Source organism: Heteronotia binoei, chromosome 9 (genome assembly GCF_032191835.1).
Source record: "Heteronotia binoei isolate CCM8104 ecotype False Entrance Well chromosome 9, APGP_CSIRO_Hbin_v1, whole genome shotgun sequence".
Taxonomy (NCBI): Eukaryota; Metazoa; Chordata; class Lepidosauria; order Squamata; family Gekkonidae; genus Heteronotia; species Heteronotia binoei.
Genome location: NC_083231.1, coordinates 111,087,201 through 111,108,375, shown reverse-complemented (window position 1 = coordinate 111,108,375; position 21,175 = coordinate 111,087,201). Strand labels below are relative to the sequence as shown.

The window sequence follows — 21,175 nt, the reverse complement described above, 5'->3', positions numbered from 1 at the left end:
AGATGAAGACTGGAGAAGAAGGGGAGGATCATGCTGGAGACTGGAGAGGTGGTCCCAAAAGTACAACGGTCCTCGGCCATTCAGTGTTTTAAAGGCAAGTACCAACACTTCTGCGCCGAGTGCAGAAGAATAGATGCTTTTGAGCTGTGGTGCTGGAGAAGCATCTTGAGAGTCCCTTGGACTGCAAGAAGATCAAATCAGTCAGTCCTAAGGGAAACCAACCCAGACTATTCCCTGGAAGGTCAGATGCTGAAGCTCAAATACTTTGCCCACCAGATGAGAAGGGAGCACTCACTGGAGAAGACCCTGATGCTGGGAAAGACAGAAGGCAAAAGAAGAAGGGGACGGCAAAAGATGAGATGGCTGGACAGTGTTACTGATGTACCAAACACGAATTTGAGCAGATTTCGGAGGATGGTGGAAGACAGGAGGGCCTGGCGTGACTTGGTCCAAGGAGTCACAAAGAGTCAGACTCGACCATGCGACCAAACAACAACAACACCACTTTGAATTAGCACCAGAAACTAACTGAGAGCCAGTGCAGCTGCTGTAGGATTGGTGCTATCTGCAATGACCAGGAGCCTCCTCTGTTATACTAACCCAGTCTTGAGGTGACCGTTGCATATATTAAAGCAGCAAGATCCTCCCAAGACAGCCAGTTCACTGGGTTCCCTTGGTGGCACGCCACAAATTCCACCTTTTGCAAACACTGTCATTTCCGTTTGCTGTGTGCCAACGCGAGGAACGAAAAACAAAAGATATTTGATGGAGACTTCCAAAGAACCATTGTGCTTAAAGGCAAAAAAAACCCCTGGAATGCAAGGCATGGATTGCTCGTTAAAAGAAAAAAAATTAAACAGAAGCGAAATTCTTAGCGACAGAAGTTATTGCTTCAATGAACCAATAAAAGAGAGGATTACGTTCTGGAAAGTACATGGCATCGGCCGATGTTGTTCATAGCCTGGCGATTGTGGATGTGAGTCCTAAAGCAGACCGAGAGATCTTTCATTTGGAACAAAGTGTTTGACCCTCAAACTGGAGAGCCAGTTTGGTGTAGTGGTTAAGTGCGCGGACTCTTATCTGGGAGAACCGGGTTGGATTCCCCACTCCTCCATTTGCACCTGCTGGCATGGCCTTGGGTCAGCCATAGCTCTGGCAGAGGTTGTCCTTGAAAAGGCAGCGGCTGTGAGAGCCCTCTCCAGCCCCACCCACCTCACAGGGTGTCTGTTGTGGGGAGGAAGGTAAAGGAGATTGTAGGCCGCTCTGAGACTCTGTCCTTGGAAGGGCAGCTGCTGTGAGAGCCCTCTCAGCCCCACCCACTCCACAGGGTGTCTGTTGTGGGGAAGGAAGATAAAGGAGATCGTGAGCCGCTCTGAAACTCTTCGGAGTGGAGGGCGGGATATAAATCCAATATCTTCTTCTTTTTCTCTTCCCTCCCCGCCCCTCCCGCCCATCAGTATCTGCTCAACAGGGTTTGCGAAGTGTTTTGTGGCCGAAAAGTATCCTCTCTTCTTAGAAACGGGAAGCCTCGGCGTAAGGCCTCGAAAAAACATCTAAACCTCCACTCCCTTTTGGCAACAAACATCGTCTCTCTGCGGCTCTGAGTCACAATACTGGAGACGGTGACGGTAAGTACCTGAAGCGCCTCTGAGCCAGTGCTCACATTGAACTAACAACTGCACAAAGACTCAGGCACACGGACCTGCAACGCACTTCCCGAGATGATGCTCTCCTCAAAATTAATGTTTGCAGAGATAAAGAGGAGCCTTGCAGGGAGGGAGGGAGAGGTCCCAGTGCATCTGCAATCGTAAACAGGGCTTAGGGTTTGTAGAATCTTTCGGGCTCAAGTGCCGTGTTCTACTGGAGAAAGTTTTTCTTCCAGACGTTTCGTTCTCGGCTGCGGAGAACGAAACGTCAGGAAGAAAAACTTTCTCCCGTAGAACACGGCACTTGAGCCCGAAAGATTCTACAAACCCTAATGATGTTGCCAGCCGTGAAAACCTGAAATCTTTGCTAAACAGGGCTGTTTCACTGATTGAACAGGTTCACAAATGAAATTTGCTCCTCATATTCAGGGCTTTTCTTGTAGCTGGAGCTCCTTTGCATATTAGGCCACACACCCCCTGATGTAGCCAATCCTCCAAGAGCTTACAGGGGGGTGTGGCCTAATATGCAAAGGAGCTCCTGCTACAAAAAAAAAGCCCCGGGGATGCTGCAGATACAATGTACTTTTATTTTCTTATGCTCTGGAAAGTATGAAGTTACCTTCGCAAAGGTTAATAACTTAGCATGGATAGCATCCTTTAGTTCTTTCATGAGGGGGTGGGAGGCAGAGATATTACAGGTGCAAGCACCAGTCATTTCTGACTTTGGGGTGCCATCGCATCACGATATTTTCACGGCAGACTTTTTATGGGGTGGTTTTGCTGTTGCCTTCCCCAGTCATCTACACTTCCCTCCCCCCCAGCAAGCTGGGTAATCATTTTACCGACCTCAGAAGGATGGAAGGCTGAGTCAACCTTCAGCCAGGTACCTGAACCCAGCTTCCTCCAGGATCGAACTCAGGTCGTGAGCAGCGAGCTTGGACTGCAGTACTGTAGCTTTACCACTGCGCCACGGGGCTGCTTACGTAGAGACATTACAATGCATTAAATCTAGATCCAGAAACTCTCAGCCTATAACTGGGGCCTGCTAGATTTTGAGCCCAGAATCCTAGAGGACTTTCACATGAACACCTGAAGCTGCCCTGCATTGAATCAGATGTTTGGTCCATCAAAGTCAGTATTGTCAACTCAGACTAAAAGCAGTTCTCCAGGGTGCTTAGGCAGAGGTCTTTCACACCTCCTGCAACCTGACCCTTTAACTGGAGGTGCCAGGGAACAAACCGGGGACCTTCTGCATGCCAAGCAGGAGCTCTGCCACTGAGGCAGGGCCCCTCCTCAAAATCCAGATGCCGAAATCCATGGGGCAACGTCAACAGTGGAGAACGACTCTGAGCACATGTAAAAAGCCTGTTGGGCCCTCTCATTCATACAGGGCAGATGTATCAGTGGCTACTAGCCAGGGTGACTAAACGGAACCTTCACTTTGGAGGCAGTTGACCTTTGAATCCCAGAGACCAGAGGCAACATAAGGGGGAGGCCTCAGCCTCCATGCCCCACTGCTGGACCTCCAGAAGAACTGATTGGTCAATGTGTAAGGCAAGAGTACATTTGGAGTCCTGTGTACAATTCTGGTTAAAACGTTTGGGGTTCTTTAGTGTGGAGAAACGTCAACTGAGGGGTGACACGATAGAGGTTTACAACATTACACATGGGATAAAGAAGGTGGAGAAAGAAGTCCTTTTCTCCCTTTCTCACAAAACAAGAACTCATGGGCACTCGATGAAATCGCTGAGCAGTCGGGTTAGAACGGATAAAAAGAAGTACTTCTTCACCCAAAGGGTGATTGGCACATGGAATCCACTGCCACAGGAGGTGGTGGTAGCTACAAACATGGACAGCTTCAAGAGGGGGTCGGATAAACATATGGAGCAGAAGTCCATCAGTGGCTATTAGCCACAAGGTGTTGATGGAATTCTCTGTCTGGGGCAGTGATGCGCTGTATTCTTGGTGCTTCGGGGAGGATGGGCAACAGTGGGAGGGCTTCTAGTGCCTTGACCCCACTGGTGGACCTCCTGATGGCACCCTTTTTTTGGCCACTGTGTGAGAGAGCGCTGGACTAGATGGGCCATTGGCCTGATCCAACATGGCTTCTCTTATGTTCTTATGATGCTGCACTAGACAAATCACTGGTCAGACCCAGCAAGTCTCTTATGTTTTAAAGTATTATACCAGCCGATGGTATAGGCATCCTTTATTCTGTTGCCTATACCATCGGCTGCCCCCTCCCACCACAGTGATCTATCATCTGAACCTTTATATCTGGGCCACTGAATGATTACACCTAAAGTCGCACCAGGTGCCGCCTGTCTCTGCTATTTAATGTTGATGTAATGCTGTTGTTTTAACTGTATTTACTGGTTTATTATATGTGACTGGTTTTTATCTGTATGTGATCTGCCCTGAGCCCGTCTGGAAAAGGGCGGAATAGAAGTGAACCAAATAAATAAATAAATAAATATCATCCAGCGCTACAGCTTACCTGCATGTTGTCCGTCGCGTCACCCAGCAGTCCCCCGAAGGTGATGGCGTTGGTTACGGTCGCCAGGTAAATGAAGAGAATGGCAGAAAGTGCCTGGATGTTGAACGCGTCGTAGAAGTCACTAGCAAAGAAAGGCGCTTTCCGCTTGATGTCTTTGATTAGGCCACCGAAAAGTCTGAGCGAGAGAAGGACACGTCACCATCGACACGAAATCAGGGTACAAAAAGATAGCGGGAAACAAGCACGCTCCGGGAAGTTTGCTCGCAAAATGGCAAGAGGCCCCCTTTTGACAACACTCACTTGCCGGTTCGCTGCAATTCTTCACAGTCCCCGTGGCCCCCGTTGCCCTGGCCCCCATCGTGAGGCGTGTCCCCGTTCATCTGCACATTCTCAGTGCCTGAATACATGTTTTTCCTACGCAGAAAAAGAAAGAACAAGGGGCCATTTTTGGCTTGTAAGCTAGATGGTCATGTAATTAGAGACAATGCCTATTATACAGATAGCTAAGGCCAGCAATATAATGTGATCATTGAAACCCTAAGGGGGTTACCGTAAGTCAAGTATGATTTGATGACACTTTCCACCACCACATACCCTTCATTCTCCCATAGAGGGCACGAGGTAGCCAATCAGAGTGGAATTCTAGCAGGAGCGCCTTTGCATATTAGGCCCCCCCCCTCAATGTAGCCAATCCTCCAAGAGCTTACAAGGCTCTTTTTTTAAGCTCCAGGAGGATTAGCTACATCAGGGATGTGTGGCCTAATATGCAAAGGAGCTCCTGCCAGAATTCCACCAATGCAGCCAATATTTAAGACAGTCCCATGTTTATTTCAATTTCTATACACCGTCTTATGGCCACAAAGTGTTATAAGAGTAGGGGTGGCCAAACTGCAGCTCGGAAGCCACATGTGGCTCTTTCATACATATTGTGCAGCTCCCAGAGGTTATGGAGGAACTTAATGCAGGCTTTATCTCAAGTAAGTATGTTTAGGATTGGGACTTCAGTCAGCCTCTGGGCACTGACCCTTAGGTAGGCAAAGATAGATGCATAATGATGCAAACAGTGGTCAGTGGTACACATTTGTTTCCTTCTCCCACTGGTGCCAAGAAATAATTCCCTAATCTTTCCCTCTGCTGGTCTTATGGAGACTGTTACTCCCAGCTTTTTTTTTTTTAAACAAAACCTCCTTCTAGCATGGTCATGTTATAAAGTGCATACATATGTATTTTATCTTTCTGTGCAAAGTATTAAGAATTTTAACAAAGGTGTGTGTGTAATATTTGTTCGTGTCTTGAGGCTCTCAAACATCTGACATTTATTCTATGTGGCTCTTCTGTTAAGCAAGTTTGGCCACCCCTGCCTAAGAGGAATAAATGAACACACAAACACATAAAGCGGCCTTATACTAAGTCAGACTTTTGGTCCTTCAAGGTCAGTGATGTCTACTCTGACCGGCAGCAGCTCCACGGGGTCACAGGCTGAGTCTTTCACATCACCTAGCACCTGGTCTTTTTTAGCTGGAGACGCTGGAGATTGAACCTGGGACCGCCTGCACACAAAGGAGATGCTCTAATACTGAGCTACAGCTCCTCCACCATGGATACAATGTGTGATTCTGTTACCTTTTGTCGGAAGATGGGAGGGACTTAGGGGGCTCTATCCTGATGGCGGGGTCCCACTCCCCAGGGGGAAGTACGATGACTTCATCCAGGAACTCATCGATTCCAGCGATCAGGTCCTGCCTGTCTTTGGCTTTGTAGGCAATGTCGTGGAACACCTGAAGGGAGGGAAATAAAAAAGAGACCTCCATTCAGCAAAGCCATGCCTGGAAACCAAGAGATAGCCTTTAACTTGAAAAGTCACCCCTGATTCATACACTGGAGATCCTCAGATCATCTAGGTCAGGGATGTCAAACTCATTTTGTTATGAAGGTTGAATCTGACATAAATGAGACCTGGTCGGTTCGGGCTAGGCCATTGGTGTACTTAAGATTAGGTAGCTTTGGAAGCAAGGAAAAATACCAGAGAAATGGGATTGGATTGTGAAAGTTGTATCGTGGAGTGAAATGGACAAATTAACTAAAACTTTAAAAGACTACGACTTAGACTTATTCAAAAAGGAGTGGAAGAAATTCAAAGGATATATGGAGAAAGAGTGGAACATAAAAAGATATAGGACAATTTTTTAATAGTAACTAAAAGTATTATATTTTGATAGATTAGTGGTACCTTTAGAATTGAATTCCAATTTATAACTTCGGGGAAGTCAATATTGGAGGGAGGGGGGGTGAAATATCATATGGTTTAGTATAAGAAAAAGATAATTAAATATTGTAACCATGTGTTATTAATAAATTGTTAAAACAAAAAAGATTAGGTAGCAGAGATATAAACTTTATAAAGGACACAGAGAAACACAATTAAATATATTCTTTAAAAAACTCAAAACATGTTTAAAACATGAGCACTCGTTGGTCTTAAAGGTGCTTTCTTTGAATTTCTGCCAAGGGATCCAGGGAACTGGGCAAAGGAAGCTCTGGCTCTTTCCTTTCTTCCACAGGGGACCGGGGGGGGCGGGGGGGGGGGGAGAAGCCCCAGTCAACAGAAGCAAGAGAGGCTTGGCTCAATAGCTCCGCTGTGCGATTGAGAAAGCCTGGCAAAGCAAGCTATGCCTTCCCCCTCCCTTCTTCCTCAAGGGAGGAGCCTCAGCCAATGGAGAAAATAGAGCAAGCCTCCATCTGATTCCTTCACTGCTATTTGACGGCAACCAGGGCTTTTTCTGAGCAGGAATGCAGTTCCAGCTGGCTTGATATCAGGGGTATGTGGCCTAATATGCAAATGAGTCCCTGCTGGGCTTCTTCTGCAAAAAAAAAAAGCGCTGTGTGAAACTAGGGCCTTTTTTTTGTAGCAGGAACTCCGTTGGATAATAGGAACACACACCTGATGCAGCCAATCCTCCTGGAGCTTACAGTAGGCACTGTAAGAAGAGCTCCGTAAACTCTTGGAGGATTGGCTGTATCAGGAAGGTGTGGCCTAATATGCAAAGGAGTTCCTGCTACAAAAAAGCCCTGTGTGAAACAATGATGTCAGGGGGTGTGGTCTAATATACAAATGAGTCCCTGCTAGGTGCTGTCAGGGGTGTGGCCTAGCATGCAAATGAGTTCCTGCTGGGGGTTTTTTCCCCAGCCAAAAAGCCTTGTGTGAAACATTGGTGATGACAGGGAGCGTGGCCTAATAGGCAAATAAGTTCCTGCTGGGCTTTTTCTACAAAAAAGCCCCCTGCATACGCTCAGTAACAAATCCAGACACCCTGCAATATATAGGGTTGCTAAATCTGGGTGGAGAAATTCCTGGAGATTTAGGGGGTGGGGCCTCAGGGAGGGGAGGGTTTGAGGAGGGGACGGATCTCAGCAGGGTATAATGCCATAAAGTCCACCCTCCAAAGCAGCCATTTTCTCCAGAGGGACTGATCTCTGTCATCTGGGGATCAGCTGTAATTCCTGGAGGATGGCAACCCTATAAAGAAGACGAAGAAGAACTGCAGATTTATACCCCACCCTTCTCTCTGAATCAGAGACTCAGAGCGGCTTACAATCTCCTATATCTTCTCCCACCACAACAGACACCCTGTGAGGTGGGTGGGGCTGAGAGAGCTCTCACAGCAGCTGCCCTTTCAAGGACAATTCCTGTGATAGCTATGGCTGACCCAAGGTCATTCCAGCAGCTGCAAGTGAAGAAGTGGGGAATCAAACCCGGTTCTCCCAGATAAGAGTCCGTGCACTTAACCACTACACCAAACCAGCTCTCTTCAAATCCTTGTCCGGGAGACCTGCCAAACCCCATAGCAACAAAGCTTTCCTGGATGCATTGTTAAGATTCTGTAGTTGCGAAGAGAAAATAAGTAATAGCAATACTGGATTGCGTTCCTCGCGATGACACAGTACATACCTCATCGGACATCAAAGTGGCAATGGCGCGGCCAATCTCGTGGTACGATTTAGCTTTGCCCTTGGGACCCAGCAAAATGAAGAGAAACCTGATCCCCAAAGGGAGAAAAGGAGGGGAAAAAAACAGGGTTGTGATTCAGGATATTAAAAGAGAAGACTTCTGCTCAGTTTAACTCATTGCCCTCAAAGTTAAGGTAACTGAAATAAAGCCTCGGGAGCCAATCACATTTGAGTTGCTGGAACTAAAACAAAACAAAACAAAAGAGAGCTCCTTATATCATTAACTCCAAAATGATATAAGCACCCCCTTACTGGGTTTGGAACAACAAAATTATGCACAGTGATTTTGTTTTAAGTATAGCGTGGTTCAAAATTCCCACAGAGGGCCAGAGAAGTCCTAACGAGCTTGATGTAGCATAGCTAAGCCATCCCACTGACTTCAGAAGAAGAGAAAGTTATTATGCATGTGGTTAATGGATCCACTCACTGAAATCTACACAAGGCACTCAGCTTGGACTTCATCATGCTTTAAGCTCCATAAGAACATAAGAGAAGACATTTTGGAACAGGCCAATGGCCCATCCAGTCCAACACTCTGTCACACAGTGGCCAAAAAGCCCAGGTGCCATCAGGAGGTCCACCAGTGGGACTAAGACACTACAAGCCATCCCACTGTTCCACCCCCAAGCACCAAGAATACAGACCATCACTGCCCCAGACAGAGAGTTCCATCTACACCTTGTGGCTAATAGCCACTGATGGACCTCTGCTCCATATGCTCATCCATTCCCCTCTTGAAGCTGTCTATGCTTATAGCCGCCGCCACCTCCTGTGGCAGTGAATTCCATGTGTTAATCACTCTTTGGGTGAAGAAGTACTTCCTTTTATCTGTTCCAATCCAACCGCTCAGCAATTTCACTGAGTGTCCATAAGAGCTTGTGTTGTGAGAAAGGGAGAAAAGGACTTCTTTCTCTACCTTCTCTGTCCCATGCATAATCTCGCAAACCTCCTCCTCATCATAAGCACTAGAAAAGAGCAAGAGTCCAGTAGAGCGTTAAAGACCTTAAAATTTGTGGCAGAGCAAGAGCTCTTGTGAGTCACCGCTCCCTTCTTCAGATACAGCAAGAATGTGATTCTGTCTGCTCTACACACTGGAAAGTGGATTGATTTCAGTTGCTGAATGACATTAACAGGCAAATGACAATAGCAGGTGTGACAGGATCCCATGCGATGTGCAGAGGGGTAGCAGACCCGGAGAAATCAGCATTGGTAATGAGACAGGAAACCTAGGTCTTGATTCAGTCCAAGTGGATGCATGATGTAAGCACAAAGAAAAGAACCTTAGAAAGAAATAAGGAATAGATGCACAGAATCAGGCCATTAGTTGCAGGAGGGGAGCCATGTTAGTCTTCAGCAGAAAAGCTAGATTCAAGTCTGGTGGGGCCTTAGATATCAACAAGATTTTTGAGGTATCAGCTTTTAAGAACCACAGCTCTGACATATCTGCTGAAGAGCACTTTGACTCTCGAAGCTCATACTCTGAAAATCATGTCGGTCTCCTTGGTGCTACTGAACACGAATATAGACTCATGCGTTGCTAAGAATAAAGCTTGCTCCAGGGCTCTCCTTATATTCTTTTTAATCATCTGTAGACCACAGCCACAGCTGGACTAAGATCTTTAGGGTCTACCTGGAGTTTATCTCTTGCCCCAACTTCATGGCACTCTTACAAAGCAAACTACAACATGTGAATTTCATTGCTTTGCTAAAGCTGTCATTTTGCAATTGTGCAGCAACGGCTTCAGCAAGGTATCTACAAACCCACTTTGGGGAAGGAGGGCAGTCTAGACACGCTAAGAAATAACCAAACAGCTAAAAAGAAAAGAGACTAACAAGGAAGAAAGGGGGGGGGGAATATTTTAAAATCCCTGGTTTTTAAAGCAAATAAAACATTGTAACTGAGCCCATTGCGAGAGAGGCCCAAACAAACAGCTGTCTGCCAAAAATGCTTCAGCAAAATCAGCCTCGGCACTTCTGAGACTTCCTTGATTGGATTTCACAGGATGCAGCTGCTGGAGAAGGCTCATCACACTCACTAATGCAGCGCTAATGAGTTTCCCCACCCTGATTAGCACCGACGGCTTGGTTTCAGAGAACACCAGGCGCTCCATGTAGACGAATATTTCTCCTGCAGTGAGAAAAGATGGCTCTGGAATGGTTCGAGGAGGCTGTTGACTCCCCACAGCCCAGACCTTCTCTCCGGGCCGGCTATTAGGCATGGGGACTCTTTTTTGTGGAGGCCAAATTGTCATTTCAGGTTAAGAAGCCAGGCTCTTTTAGCAAGCTGCTAAAAACTTAGGTTGCATCTAAGTTCGCCTTGGGGATATTTCAGGATGGGAAAAGAGCCTAGAGGGGAAAGTTAAAGCCCGTTCTCGTTGTGTCCTGTGTTCCTGGTCTGAATTTCGTTTAAAGACCACTAGGCATTTCATTCATTCATAGGGTTGCCGTAAACTGGAAGCAACTTGACGGCATCTCTCACACACACACAAACACACGCAAAATCTTTAAAGTGCCACAAGAGTCCTTTTTCAGTTTTTTTTTTCTTTTCCATCAAGAACCCCTCTCTTTTCCCCCAACGATCCTCATCAACTCCATCCCCGCAAGCCCCCGCTTTCCCCAACACTGCCCACTCCCTCTAGCAAAAGATGTGAATGCCACCCCAAGCTGTTTGTGGGAGGGGCGGGAAATATGAAATAAATAAAATTCATAGTCTGAACATAAAGAAAATCCTCATTCCAGCTCTTCAATGGCTCTGATTCCCTAATAGATTCCTAGTCCAAAGTTTGAACACAGATACAGTAATCAGCAGGGGGACACAAACACCTCCTATTCACCTAGTGATGCCAGATCCCTCCCCCAGGTAAGGGCCAAGATCCCATGCTCCCAGCCCCACCCCTCTACCTCCAATGAGCTGGTCAGCAGAGGAGACTTACGCCAAAAAAAGGGGGGGGCGGAGAAACACTTGACATTTCAGTTATGTGCCTACATGACTTCAATGTGACCTGGATGTGACACAGAAGATGATGATATTGGATTTTTATCCCACCTTATACTCTGAATCTCAGAGCGGTCACAATCTCCACTACCTTCCCCCCACACACACACACACAACAGACATCCTGTGAGGTAGGTGAGGCCGAGAGAGCTCTTACAGCAGCTGCCCTTTCAAGGACAGCTCTGCGAGAACTATGGCTGACCCAGGGCCATTCCAGCAGCTGCAAGTGGAGGAGGGGGGAATCAAACCTGGTTCTCCCAGTTAAGGGTCTGCGCACTCAACCACTACACCAAACAGGCATGTCGGGGCGATACTCTGACTTTTTGGACAAGAACTCTATGGTAGAAATTGGATCAGGCTAATGTTGGATCAGGATCTACTCCATGTCACACAGTGGCCCAAAACCAGAGCACCACCCTGATGTCCCCACATCACTTCTGGGTCCCACTGGAAATCATGGGTAAAACTCCCTGCTCCCAGTAAACCCACTCCCCATCCCATGCCAGCTTCCAGGAAAGACCTGGCAACCCTACCTTCACCAGCAGCCCCCCAAATATGTTTATAGTGCATGCCTGGCTTGTCAGTCCATGCCTGAAATTAAATTACCGAGGTTTTATTTTTATACTGACCAGATGGGTAGCCCTATTACTGTCACATCTATTGTGTGGTTATGCATATTAATGATATATTTACTACATTATCTGTACAAACCAGAAACCATCAGATGCTAGAGTATCTTCTGGAGGGAAAGGGAAATTCAGCCTGCATTAACACATAGATTATGACTCCAGGTCTTCTTTGGACACAGCCAAGGAAGGGGGGGGAAGGGCCATTGGTGGTTTTTGACCATCTATCCTTCCTGCCGTTTCAAAAGAAGTTTACCATGCTGCATGGAAGCCTGTTAGAGAAACCCAAGTCCAGTATTTAAGAACATAAAAGAAGCCATGTTGGATCAGGCCAATGTTGGATCAGGATCCAGTCCACGTCAAACAGTGGCCAAAATCCAGGTGCCATCAGGAGGTCCACCAGTGGGGCCAGAACTCCAGAAGCCCTCCAAGTCTTGCCCCCCCCCCGCCAGCACCAAGAAGACAGAATATCACTGCCCCAGAGAGAGTGCTCCTGCTATACCTTGTGGCTAATAATCACTTATGGACCTCTTCTCCATATGTTTATGCAATCCCCTCTTGAAACCGTATATGCTTGTAAGCCTTCACCATTTCCTGTGGCAGTGAATTCGACATATTAATTACTCTTTGTGTTCCCCTGGAATGGGAACCCCTGGCATCTTTTTGGGACTTGGGGGGTTTGTAGAGGAGAGTCCCCTGCAGGTCCCTTGCAAATTTGGGGGCTCTCCCTCAAACCCCCTCCCCTCCAAGCGGCTTCTAATATACCCTATTTTGCCATCGATTTCAATGGCCCATAGGGTATAATGGTGGAGATAGGGGCACCCTCTTTGAGTGCCCCTGGAATGGGAACCCCTGGCCCAATCTTTTTGGGACTTGGGGAGTTCATAGGGGAGAGTCCCCTGCAGGTTCCCTGCAAATTTGGGGGCTCTCCCTCAAACCCCCTCCCCTCCAGGCAGCTTCCAATATACCCTATTTTGCCATTGATTTCAATGGCCCATACGGTATAATTGGGCCGTATATTCGGAAAAAGCCATATATCTATGATATATACGGCTATTCCGAATACTGGTATTCGGAAATATACGGTATTCCAAATATTTTGGCCCCATATATTTCCAATCCGATTAATTCCGAATTTTTTTTTTTGCACACCCCTAGACAGTGTTACTGATGTAACTAACACAAATTTGAGCAGACTTCGGAGGATGGTGGAAGACAGGAGGGCCTGGCGTGACTTGGTCCATGGAGTCGCAAAGAGTCAGACTCGACTGTGTGACTAAACAACAACAACAAAGCAGCCTCAGTAAGCCCTGATGAGGGCAAGAAGGGGGACAGGGATATCCATTTTATTGTAAATAAATAAGTTGGTACAAAAACATGTGCATCTGACACAGAATGTGTCAGAATGTCATTCCGAGAGTGATTCCTCACCGGTATTTGCTCTGCCCTATGCTTCTCCTTGTATCAACACAAGCCACTGATTCCCCACCAGTCGCTCCGCAGTGCCTCTTGCTTCGGGGCTCCTTCCAATTTCTGTCACAGCAACTGGAACGCCAAAAAACCAGCATCCTGTTGCTACAATGGTAATAGGAGGTATCCGCAATGTAAGAGGCACCTGCAGAGCAACTAGTGGAGAATCCAATCACAAATGCCAGTAAGGAATCACTCTGAGTATAAACCAAGCTTGTTCCTTCTTTTTTGTGGTATGACTGGTAAAGCAACACGCTCGAGTCACCTCTTACCGGGTTGGTACAGGAACTTCTGTTAGAGCACCGAGCATAACTGCTTGCTGTAGTCGAACGAAGGCAATGAAAGGGTTTTCCAAGAAGTCGACCTCTCCGACCAGTACGTTAGAGGCCTCAGCATCCCGGGGTAACTTCTTCATGAACTTGTTCTTGAGCTGCACGAAAAGAAGGAAAGCCAAGTGTCCCATTAGATCACTTATCACAGATAAACTCTGACTTCTAGATATGTGACACAAGATAGGTCTAGAAACCCTTTAGAGTTTCAGGGTATAAGCTTTCGAGAGTCAAATCTTATTGGTCTCTAAGGTGCTATTAAACTATTTTCTACCACAAACCAACATGAAACAAGATAGGCAGGGCTTTTTTGTAGCTGGAACTCATTAGCATTTTAGGCCACACACCCCTGATGTAGCCAATCCTCCAAGAGCTTACAAGGCTCTTCTTCCAATCCTCCTGGAGCTTAGAGTAGGCCCTGTACTAAGTGTCACGGGCTGGGTACGAGCGAGGGTCCTACCCAGTTGGCATCATTGCCCATGATACTAAGAACCCTGTAAGCAATTTGAGGATTGGCTACATCAGGGGTGTGTGTCCTAATATGCTAATGAGTTCCTGCTACAAAAAAAGCCCTGGGTTTGCACAAATTTTACTGTCCGCGCAATCTCTAAAGTCAGATGGGTGCTGGATTCTCCCTAGGGTTGAGCTTCCTTTTCATTTTCTTTACCATAATTTCCCTTTGCATTTGAGTGACCAATCAGGAAAGAGAGGTCCTCTTCTAGAGATAACCTGAACTGTCAATTTAATGTTTACACCAGAACAAACCCAGCAGTCAAGTGCTACTATCTTAAAAAGAACAGAGCTAACAACTTCTGGACGGGACCTGGAGATCTCCAGATGACAGAGATCAGTTCCCCTGGAGAAAATGGCTGCTTTGGAACGTTGGCCCTATGACACTGAAGCCCCTCCCACCCAAGCCCTGCCCTCCCCAGGCTACAAATCCCCAGGTATTTCTCAACCCAGAGTTAGCAACATTGAAAAAGCAACATGTTCAGTCTCTAAGGATAAGACAGCTTATCACGAGACTCATATTGTGTACACCATCCCTCACAACAACGCCTACATACGCAGGAACTCCTTTGCATATTAGGCCACACACCCCTGATGTAGCCAATCCTCAAAGAGCTTACAGGGCTCTTAGTATCATGGGCAACTATGCAAACCGGGCAGGACCCTCGCCCGTACCCAGCCTGTGACACTTAGTACAGGGGCCTTCTCTAAGTTTCAGGAGGATTGGCTTCGTCAGGGGCGTGTAGCCTAATATGCAAAGGAGTTCCTGCTACAAAAAAAGCTCTGACAATACGTATGGCCACTTTCACACACACTAAATAACACATTTTCAATCCACTTCCAATGCACTTTGGAACTGGATTTTGCTGTGTGGACTAGCAAAAGTCACTTGCAATGGTCACTGAAGTGGACTGAAACTGTATTGTTTAGTATGTCTGAAAGTGCCTAGTAAAATGCGTCCGGAACTGAATCTGTTATCTCATGTGGAAAACCACAAAAACTGAAGATGTAGTGACAGTTGTACATCGGCCTGCTCATTCCAATGGGATCCCGCAACTGTAAACTTTTGCATCGCCCACAGAATCACAGGCATTTGCAGTATTCCTAACCAGCACCTGAGCTGCAGCCTAGAGTCAACGTAAAAGCATATTTGGGGAAGGAGACAAACGTTCATGAAGTGAAATATGGCTCCACCACCACATGCGAGTGGAAATTTTAACCTCAGCATGACTTGATAAATTGATTTCAGATGTTTCAAGGAGAGAAAAGTTTCCACAACTTATTCTCTTTAAGAAAGCACACAGATGGAAGGATAATACGACTGTAATTATTCATCCTGTCCTTGGTGTTCCAGCCACTGTTACAAAAGCACCGCTCTGTTTATCCCTATTGGATAAATTATGAACCCATAGCTTCAGGGGGAAGCACAAGGAATCTGAGCAAGCATTGTGGGTGACAAGAACACCATGGGATGCTCTTTCTTTCTCCTCCTAGAACAGATTGCCTTTCTTCCTGCCAACTGACAAGAGAGACCTAGACAGCTCCCGAAATTACAAGTAACAAACCCGACTACAGAGACCAGCTCTCCGGGAGGGAAAAAAACTGTTTTGGAGGGTGGACTCTATGACAACACATCCTTGCTGAGGCCCCTCCCCTCTCCAAACCCCGCCCTCCCAAGGCTCCACCCCCAAAGTTCCAAGAACTTCCCACCCGAGAGCGGGCAACCCTGTGCATGACTGTCGCAATCATGACCAGATATGTTATCTTAAAGCTGTGGTTGTATTTTTAATTCTTGTATGTCAGAGTTTTAAACACGGTTGCACAACCTGCCCTGAGCCTTTTGGTGGGGAAGGCGGAATAGAAATGGAACGACCGAACTAACGAATGAATGTCAGTGAAGCCAATATTATTCTAAAAACAAAACCTGCTACTTGTTATTAAAGACCCACCCTGCCAATAGCAAATTTAAAGCCAGAGAAATAGCGTTCGATTTGTTTCTTCTACTTCGTCAATTTCATTTCACATCTCCCGAATCTCCACGTATTTCCCAACCCGGAGCTAGCAATACTGTCCCTAAAGGATTCCACAGGCCTACCGACACAAACGATTTAAGTACACAATCGCAATTAGGGTTGCCAACCTCCAGGTGGGGCCTGGAGATCTCCCACTATTACACTTTATCTCCAGATTACAGAGCCCACTTCCCCCGGAGAAAATGGCTGATTTGGTGGGATTCTATGGCACTATGCTGAGGTCTCTCCCCAAACCTCTCTACAGGCTCCACTCCCAAAATCTCCTGGAATTTTCCAACACAAAACTGACTACTCTATCATAAACCATGTGCTTTAAGCCTCCCTACAATCCCAAGTGATATCTGGCATTTTTCTGCCATTTTTTCTTTCTCTTCTCACCTTCTGAAGGGCATGGGATTGGGACCATGGATCTTTTTTTTTATATATAGGATTTATATCCCGCCCTCCACTCGGAAGAGTCTCAGAGCGGCTCACCATCTCCTTTACCTTCCTCCCCCACAACAGACACCCTGTGAGGTGGGTGGGGCTGGAGAGGGCTCTCACAGCTGCTGCCCTTTCAAGGACAACCTCTGCCAGAGCTATGGCTGACCCAAGGCCATTCCAGCAGGTGTAAGTGGAGGAGTGGGGAATCAAACCCGGTTCTCCCAGATAAGAGTCCGCACACTGAACCACTACACCAAACTGGCTCTCCAAACTGGATCTGTGCTTACCTGCCGCGGGCAGGCAAATGGTAACCGCGTATGGTCTTGCTTGTGTACCCGATTTTATCCTCCCACTGGCCCAAAGGACACCCACCAGGGAGCTACAAGGCAGAGCTGGGAACTGAATCCAGGTCTCCTCAATCCCAGCCCAGTTCACTAACCACTACCCCACACAGAGAGATCCTTAAGACCAGGGCCTGCCCTAGACGGTCTGGCACCCTAGGCAAGGCTAACTTCCGGTACCCCTCCTGCACTAATAACATCACCGAGTCACATGGAGCACCCAATTCGGCACCCCCAGAAGGCCGGCACCCTAGACAATTGCCTAGTTTGCCCAGTGGCAGGGCCAGCCCTGCTTAAGACTGGGCACAAAGGACAGCAAACTGCTCTCTCGGCACTCTGCTTCTCAGATCTGAGAACAAAGGTCTGTTTTGATTTATATTCATTGGACAATTATCGCCACATTCTGGCGAAGTGTTCTATCTCGAACCGCAAGGCTCGCTGGAAAGGTAGTGCCATTCTCTCCCCAGTTAATTCTCTTAAATATCTGGGATGAATTTAATGTGTCTGCTCCACAGCGGGAACTCCTCTCTCTAATGTTTACAGCTGCAAAGTCTGCTTTTGCACTAAAATGGAAAAGGACTGAATCTCCATCCATACAGACTTAGGCATCAAAACTGTGGGAGTATTTCCTTCTAGACAAAGTAGCAGGTTCCCGTAGCCCTTCCCTACAACTCGGAAGAAGAAAATCGATACTAAGAAAATGGGAGCCCTTCCTGAAGTGGAAATTTATTCCCTCCTGTGCCTCATCCTCATTAACCCATGAAGAAGACCTCTCATTTTTAGCTTTATGCTAAGTTGTCTAGGGCTAAAATGTATCAAAAGAAATGTACTGCTTAAATGGTTTTATCTGCTTACTCGGTTTGATTTATTATTTCTTTTGTAATGCGCCCTATTTATGTATAGAGCAGGCAAAACATATTTTTGGGCTGTACTTTGGCTTTATTATGCATATGATGTATTTCAGTTATTAACCAATAAACTGATTTATATCCTGAATTTTTTTTTATATATTCATTGGACCACCAATGGCACAGAAAGTTACACTCTCATTTAAACTCAAGACAGGCGGGCAGCATTGCATTTAGCATGTCTAATTAGACTTTAGATCTCTCCACTTTTATTGTTGCAAGGTTCAGGCCTGCAGGACACTGAGGACTAGGAGATTTAAAGAAATACCCTTTGGGGGGTGGGGGAGGAAAAAGAAAGGTCCCCTGTGCAAGCACCAGTCGTTTTCGACTCTGGGGTGACGTTGCTTTCACGTTTTCACGGCTGACTTTTTATGGGGTGGTTTGCCATTGCCTTCCCCAGTCATCTACATTTCCCCCCCCCCCCCCAACAAGCTGGGTACTCCTTTTACCGACCTCGGAAGGATGGAAGGCTGAGTCAACCTGGAGCCGGCTACCTGAACCACCTTTCGCTGGGATAGAACTCAGGTCGTGAGCAGAGAGTTCAGATCACAGTACTGCAGTACTGCTGATTTACCACTCTGCACTACGGGGTCACTGATTTTTTTTTTTTTTGGGGGGGGGGGTGTTTAAAAACCCCAAGCAAGCTCTCAGTCCCTTGTAAGTTTGTGCATCAGCATGAGCCATGGGGGAAGCCTCCCAGCGAAGCTCAGGAAGGGCACCTGAGGTCATGACACTGCTAACGAATGAGGCGCTAAGCTTTTAAGTCACGGCTCCTAGCTGTGCATCTCCAAATCACCGCTGCCACATAACAGTGTAGTGGGATTATACAACGGCACCCAGGAGAGAGGTCGGAGTGGCAGAAATGGTTATCACCCCGGGCAAGGCTACCCTACGCTCTGCAGTGCTGTGGCTCCAAGCCAACGACAGCTCTCCTCTGATAGGGTCATTGCAGGAACAGGGCTGGGGAAACCCCTAGCTGCACCGATTCCTACAAATGAGATTCAGGTGCCAAGGAATCCAAAACATTATTAGGGTTTGTAGAATCTTTCAGGATCAAGTGCCGTGTTCTACTGGAGAAAGTTTTCCTTCCAGACGTTTCGTTCTCAGTTTCGTTTTGATCCCGAAAGATTCTACAAACCCTAATGATGTTACCAGCCGTGAAAACCTGAAATCCTTGATAATCCAAAACATTGCATAGGGACATGACATTTTTTTAAAGCCTTGTGCTGATTCCTTTCTTTCTTTCTTTCTTTCTTTCTTTCTTTCTTTCTTTCTTTCTTTCTTTCTTTCTTTCTTTCTTTCTTTCTTTTGCTATTAAGTCATAACTGACTTGTGGTGAACCTTTAGGAGTGGCCAAACTTGCTTAATGTAAGAATCACATAGAATAAATGTCAGATGTTTGAGAGCCACAAGGAAGGAAGGAGGAAGAGAGGAAGGAAGGCAGGTGGGTGGAGGAGGAGAGGTGGAAAGAAAGCAACTTAACTTTAAATGTATTCTCCAAATTGCTGGCTGGCTTGGAGAAGTGATTTAAAGAAAGAAATGCCTTCTTCAAGCCAGCTGATAGGGAGGTAGGGGCTTCAAGAGCCACACAATTTGTGTGAAAGAGCCACATGTGGCTCCTGAGCCACAGTTTGGCCACCCCTGCTGTAAGGATTTCAAGGCAAGAGACTATCATTTTACCATCTTGACTATCGCATCTCAGGCTGATATATACGTTTTAAATCTGTAAAATGCGCCCACACCGCCTACGCTGTATTTTTATCTTTTTGGCTTTGTTTTGATATTGTTTTATTATTATTTCATTGTTGGGCTTTAACTGTTATTTATTTCTGTATGTAATCTGAGCCCTTTCATGGGAAAGGGCAGAATATCAATCTACTAAATAAATAAACAAATAAATGTACGTTCAGAGGTGGTTGGCCATTGCCTTCCTCTGCTTAGTGACTCTGGTATTCCTTGGTGGGTCTCCCATCTAAATACTACTCAGGGCCAAATCAGCTTAGCTTCCAAAATGAGACTGGAATATCCCAATCAGGGTTATTCCTACTCTGCGGCAAATAAGGAAAAAAAACCCTCTTTGTTTTGCACTTGAGCATATAACCATTCTTTCCCCCAGTTCTGTATCTGGATGCGCTAGTATCTTTTCTGAGATTACAGCTAGAATGATGGATTCCCAATCTATTGTTAATTAAAGCGCTTTAAAGCGCCAGATGCCACGGTGACACAGGCAAAAGACAAACCCCCTCACCGACCAGCTAACACTCTAAATGGAGATGGGGGGTGAGGGTTGCGTGCGGAAGGAAAAGTCGCAGGGAAGGGAAAGGCAGGAGAGAGAAGGGTAACAAGCGATGAATATGTAGCTGAAACTAAAACTGAACGAAAACGTTAATAGATTAAGATGAGCAGCTTTGTTAGTCTGTCTGTAGCAGTAAAAAAGAGCAAAATTCCAGTAGCATCTCAAAGAAAAACAAAAATTTGTGAATAAAAACATAAGAGAAGCCATGTTGGATCAGGCCAATGGCCCATCCAGTCCAACATTCTGTGTCACAGAAGAACATAAGAGAAGCCATGTTGGATCAGGCCAGTGACCCATCCAGTCCAACACTCTGTGTCACATAAGAGAAGCCATGTTGGATCAGGCCAATGGCCCATCCAGTCCAACACTCTGTGTCACAGAAGAACATAAGAGAAGCCATGTTGGATCAGGCCAGTGGCCCATCCAGTCCAACACTCTGTGTCACATAAGAACATAAGAGAAGCCATGTTGGATCAGGCCAATGGCCCATCCAGTCCAACACTCTGTGTCTCATAAGAACATAAGAGAAGCCACGTTGGATCAGGCCAGTGGCCCATCCAGTCCAACACTCTGTGTCACACAGTGACTCCCCCAAAAAAACAAACGAACAGGTGCCATCAGGAGGTCCATCAGCGGGGCCGGGACACTAGAAGCCCTCCCACTGCTGCCTCCCCAAGCACCCAGAATACATAGCATCACTGCCCCAGACAGAGAGTTCCATCTATACCCTGTGGCTAATAGCCACTGATGGTCCACTGCTCCATATGTTTATCCAATCCCCTCTTGAAGCTGTCTATGCTTGCAGCCACCATCTGAAGGAGTGAGCAGTAACTCACAAAAGCTCCAACCCTGCCATAGATTTTGTTCGTCTTTAAGGTGCTACTGGAATCTTGATTTTTTTCTAAATGTTAAGTAATCTGAAGTCGTAACAAATATATACTGTCAGCTGTTTTAGGAGCAACGCGTGAATTCCAAAATTTGGCCCCACAAAGAAGCTGCCTGAAATCCATACACTAGTATCCCTTTGAACAAGTGGAAGACTCAAACCATTACGCAAAAGGAGGGTCCTTTTTGTTTGCACACCGTAGGGCAA

General features: G+C 46.5%; 1 protein-coding gene across 1 annotated transcript in view; it reads right to left on the bottom strand.

Annotated features, from left to right (window-relative positions):
• Window positions 1-21,175, bottom strand: part of SLC4A4 (solute carrier family 4 member 4) — a 287,851-nt gene that overhangs the window by 80,170 nt on the left and 186,506 nt on the right. Inside the window, exons 7-11 of the mRNA XM_060247411.1 lie at window positions 13,515-13,672; window positions 8,093-8,180; window positions 5,767-5,921; window positions 4,444-4,557; window positions 4,144-4,318 (exon numbers count right to left, since the gene is read on the bottom strand). Coding sequence (XP_060103394.1) covers window positions 4,144-4,318; window positions 4,444-4,557; window positions 5,767-5,921; window positions 8,093-8,180; window positions 13,515-13,672 — 690 coding nt within the window. The remainder of the gene's footprint in view (window positions 1-4,143; window positions 4,319-4,443; window positions 4,558-5,766; window positions 5,922-8,092; window positions 8,181-13,514; window positions 13,673-21,175) is intronic.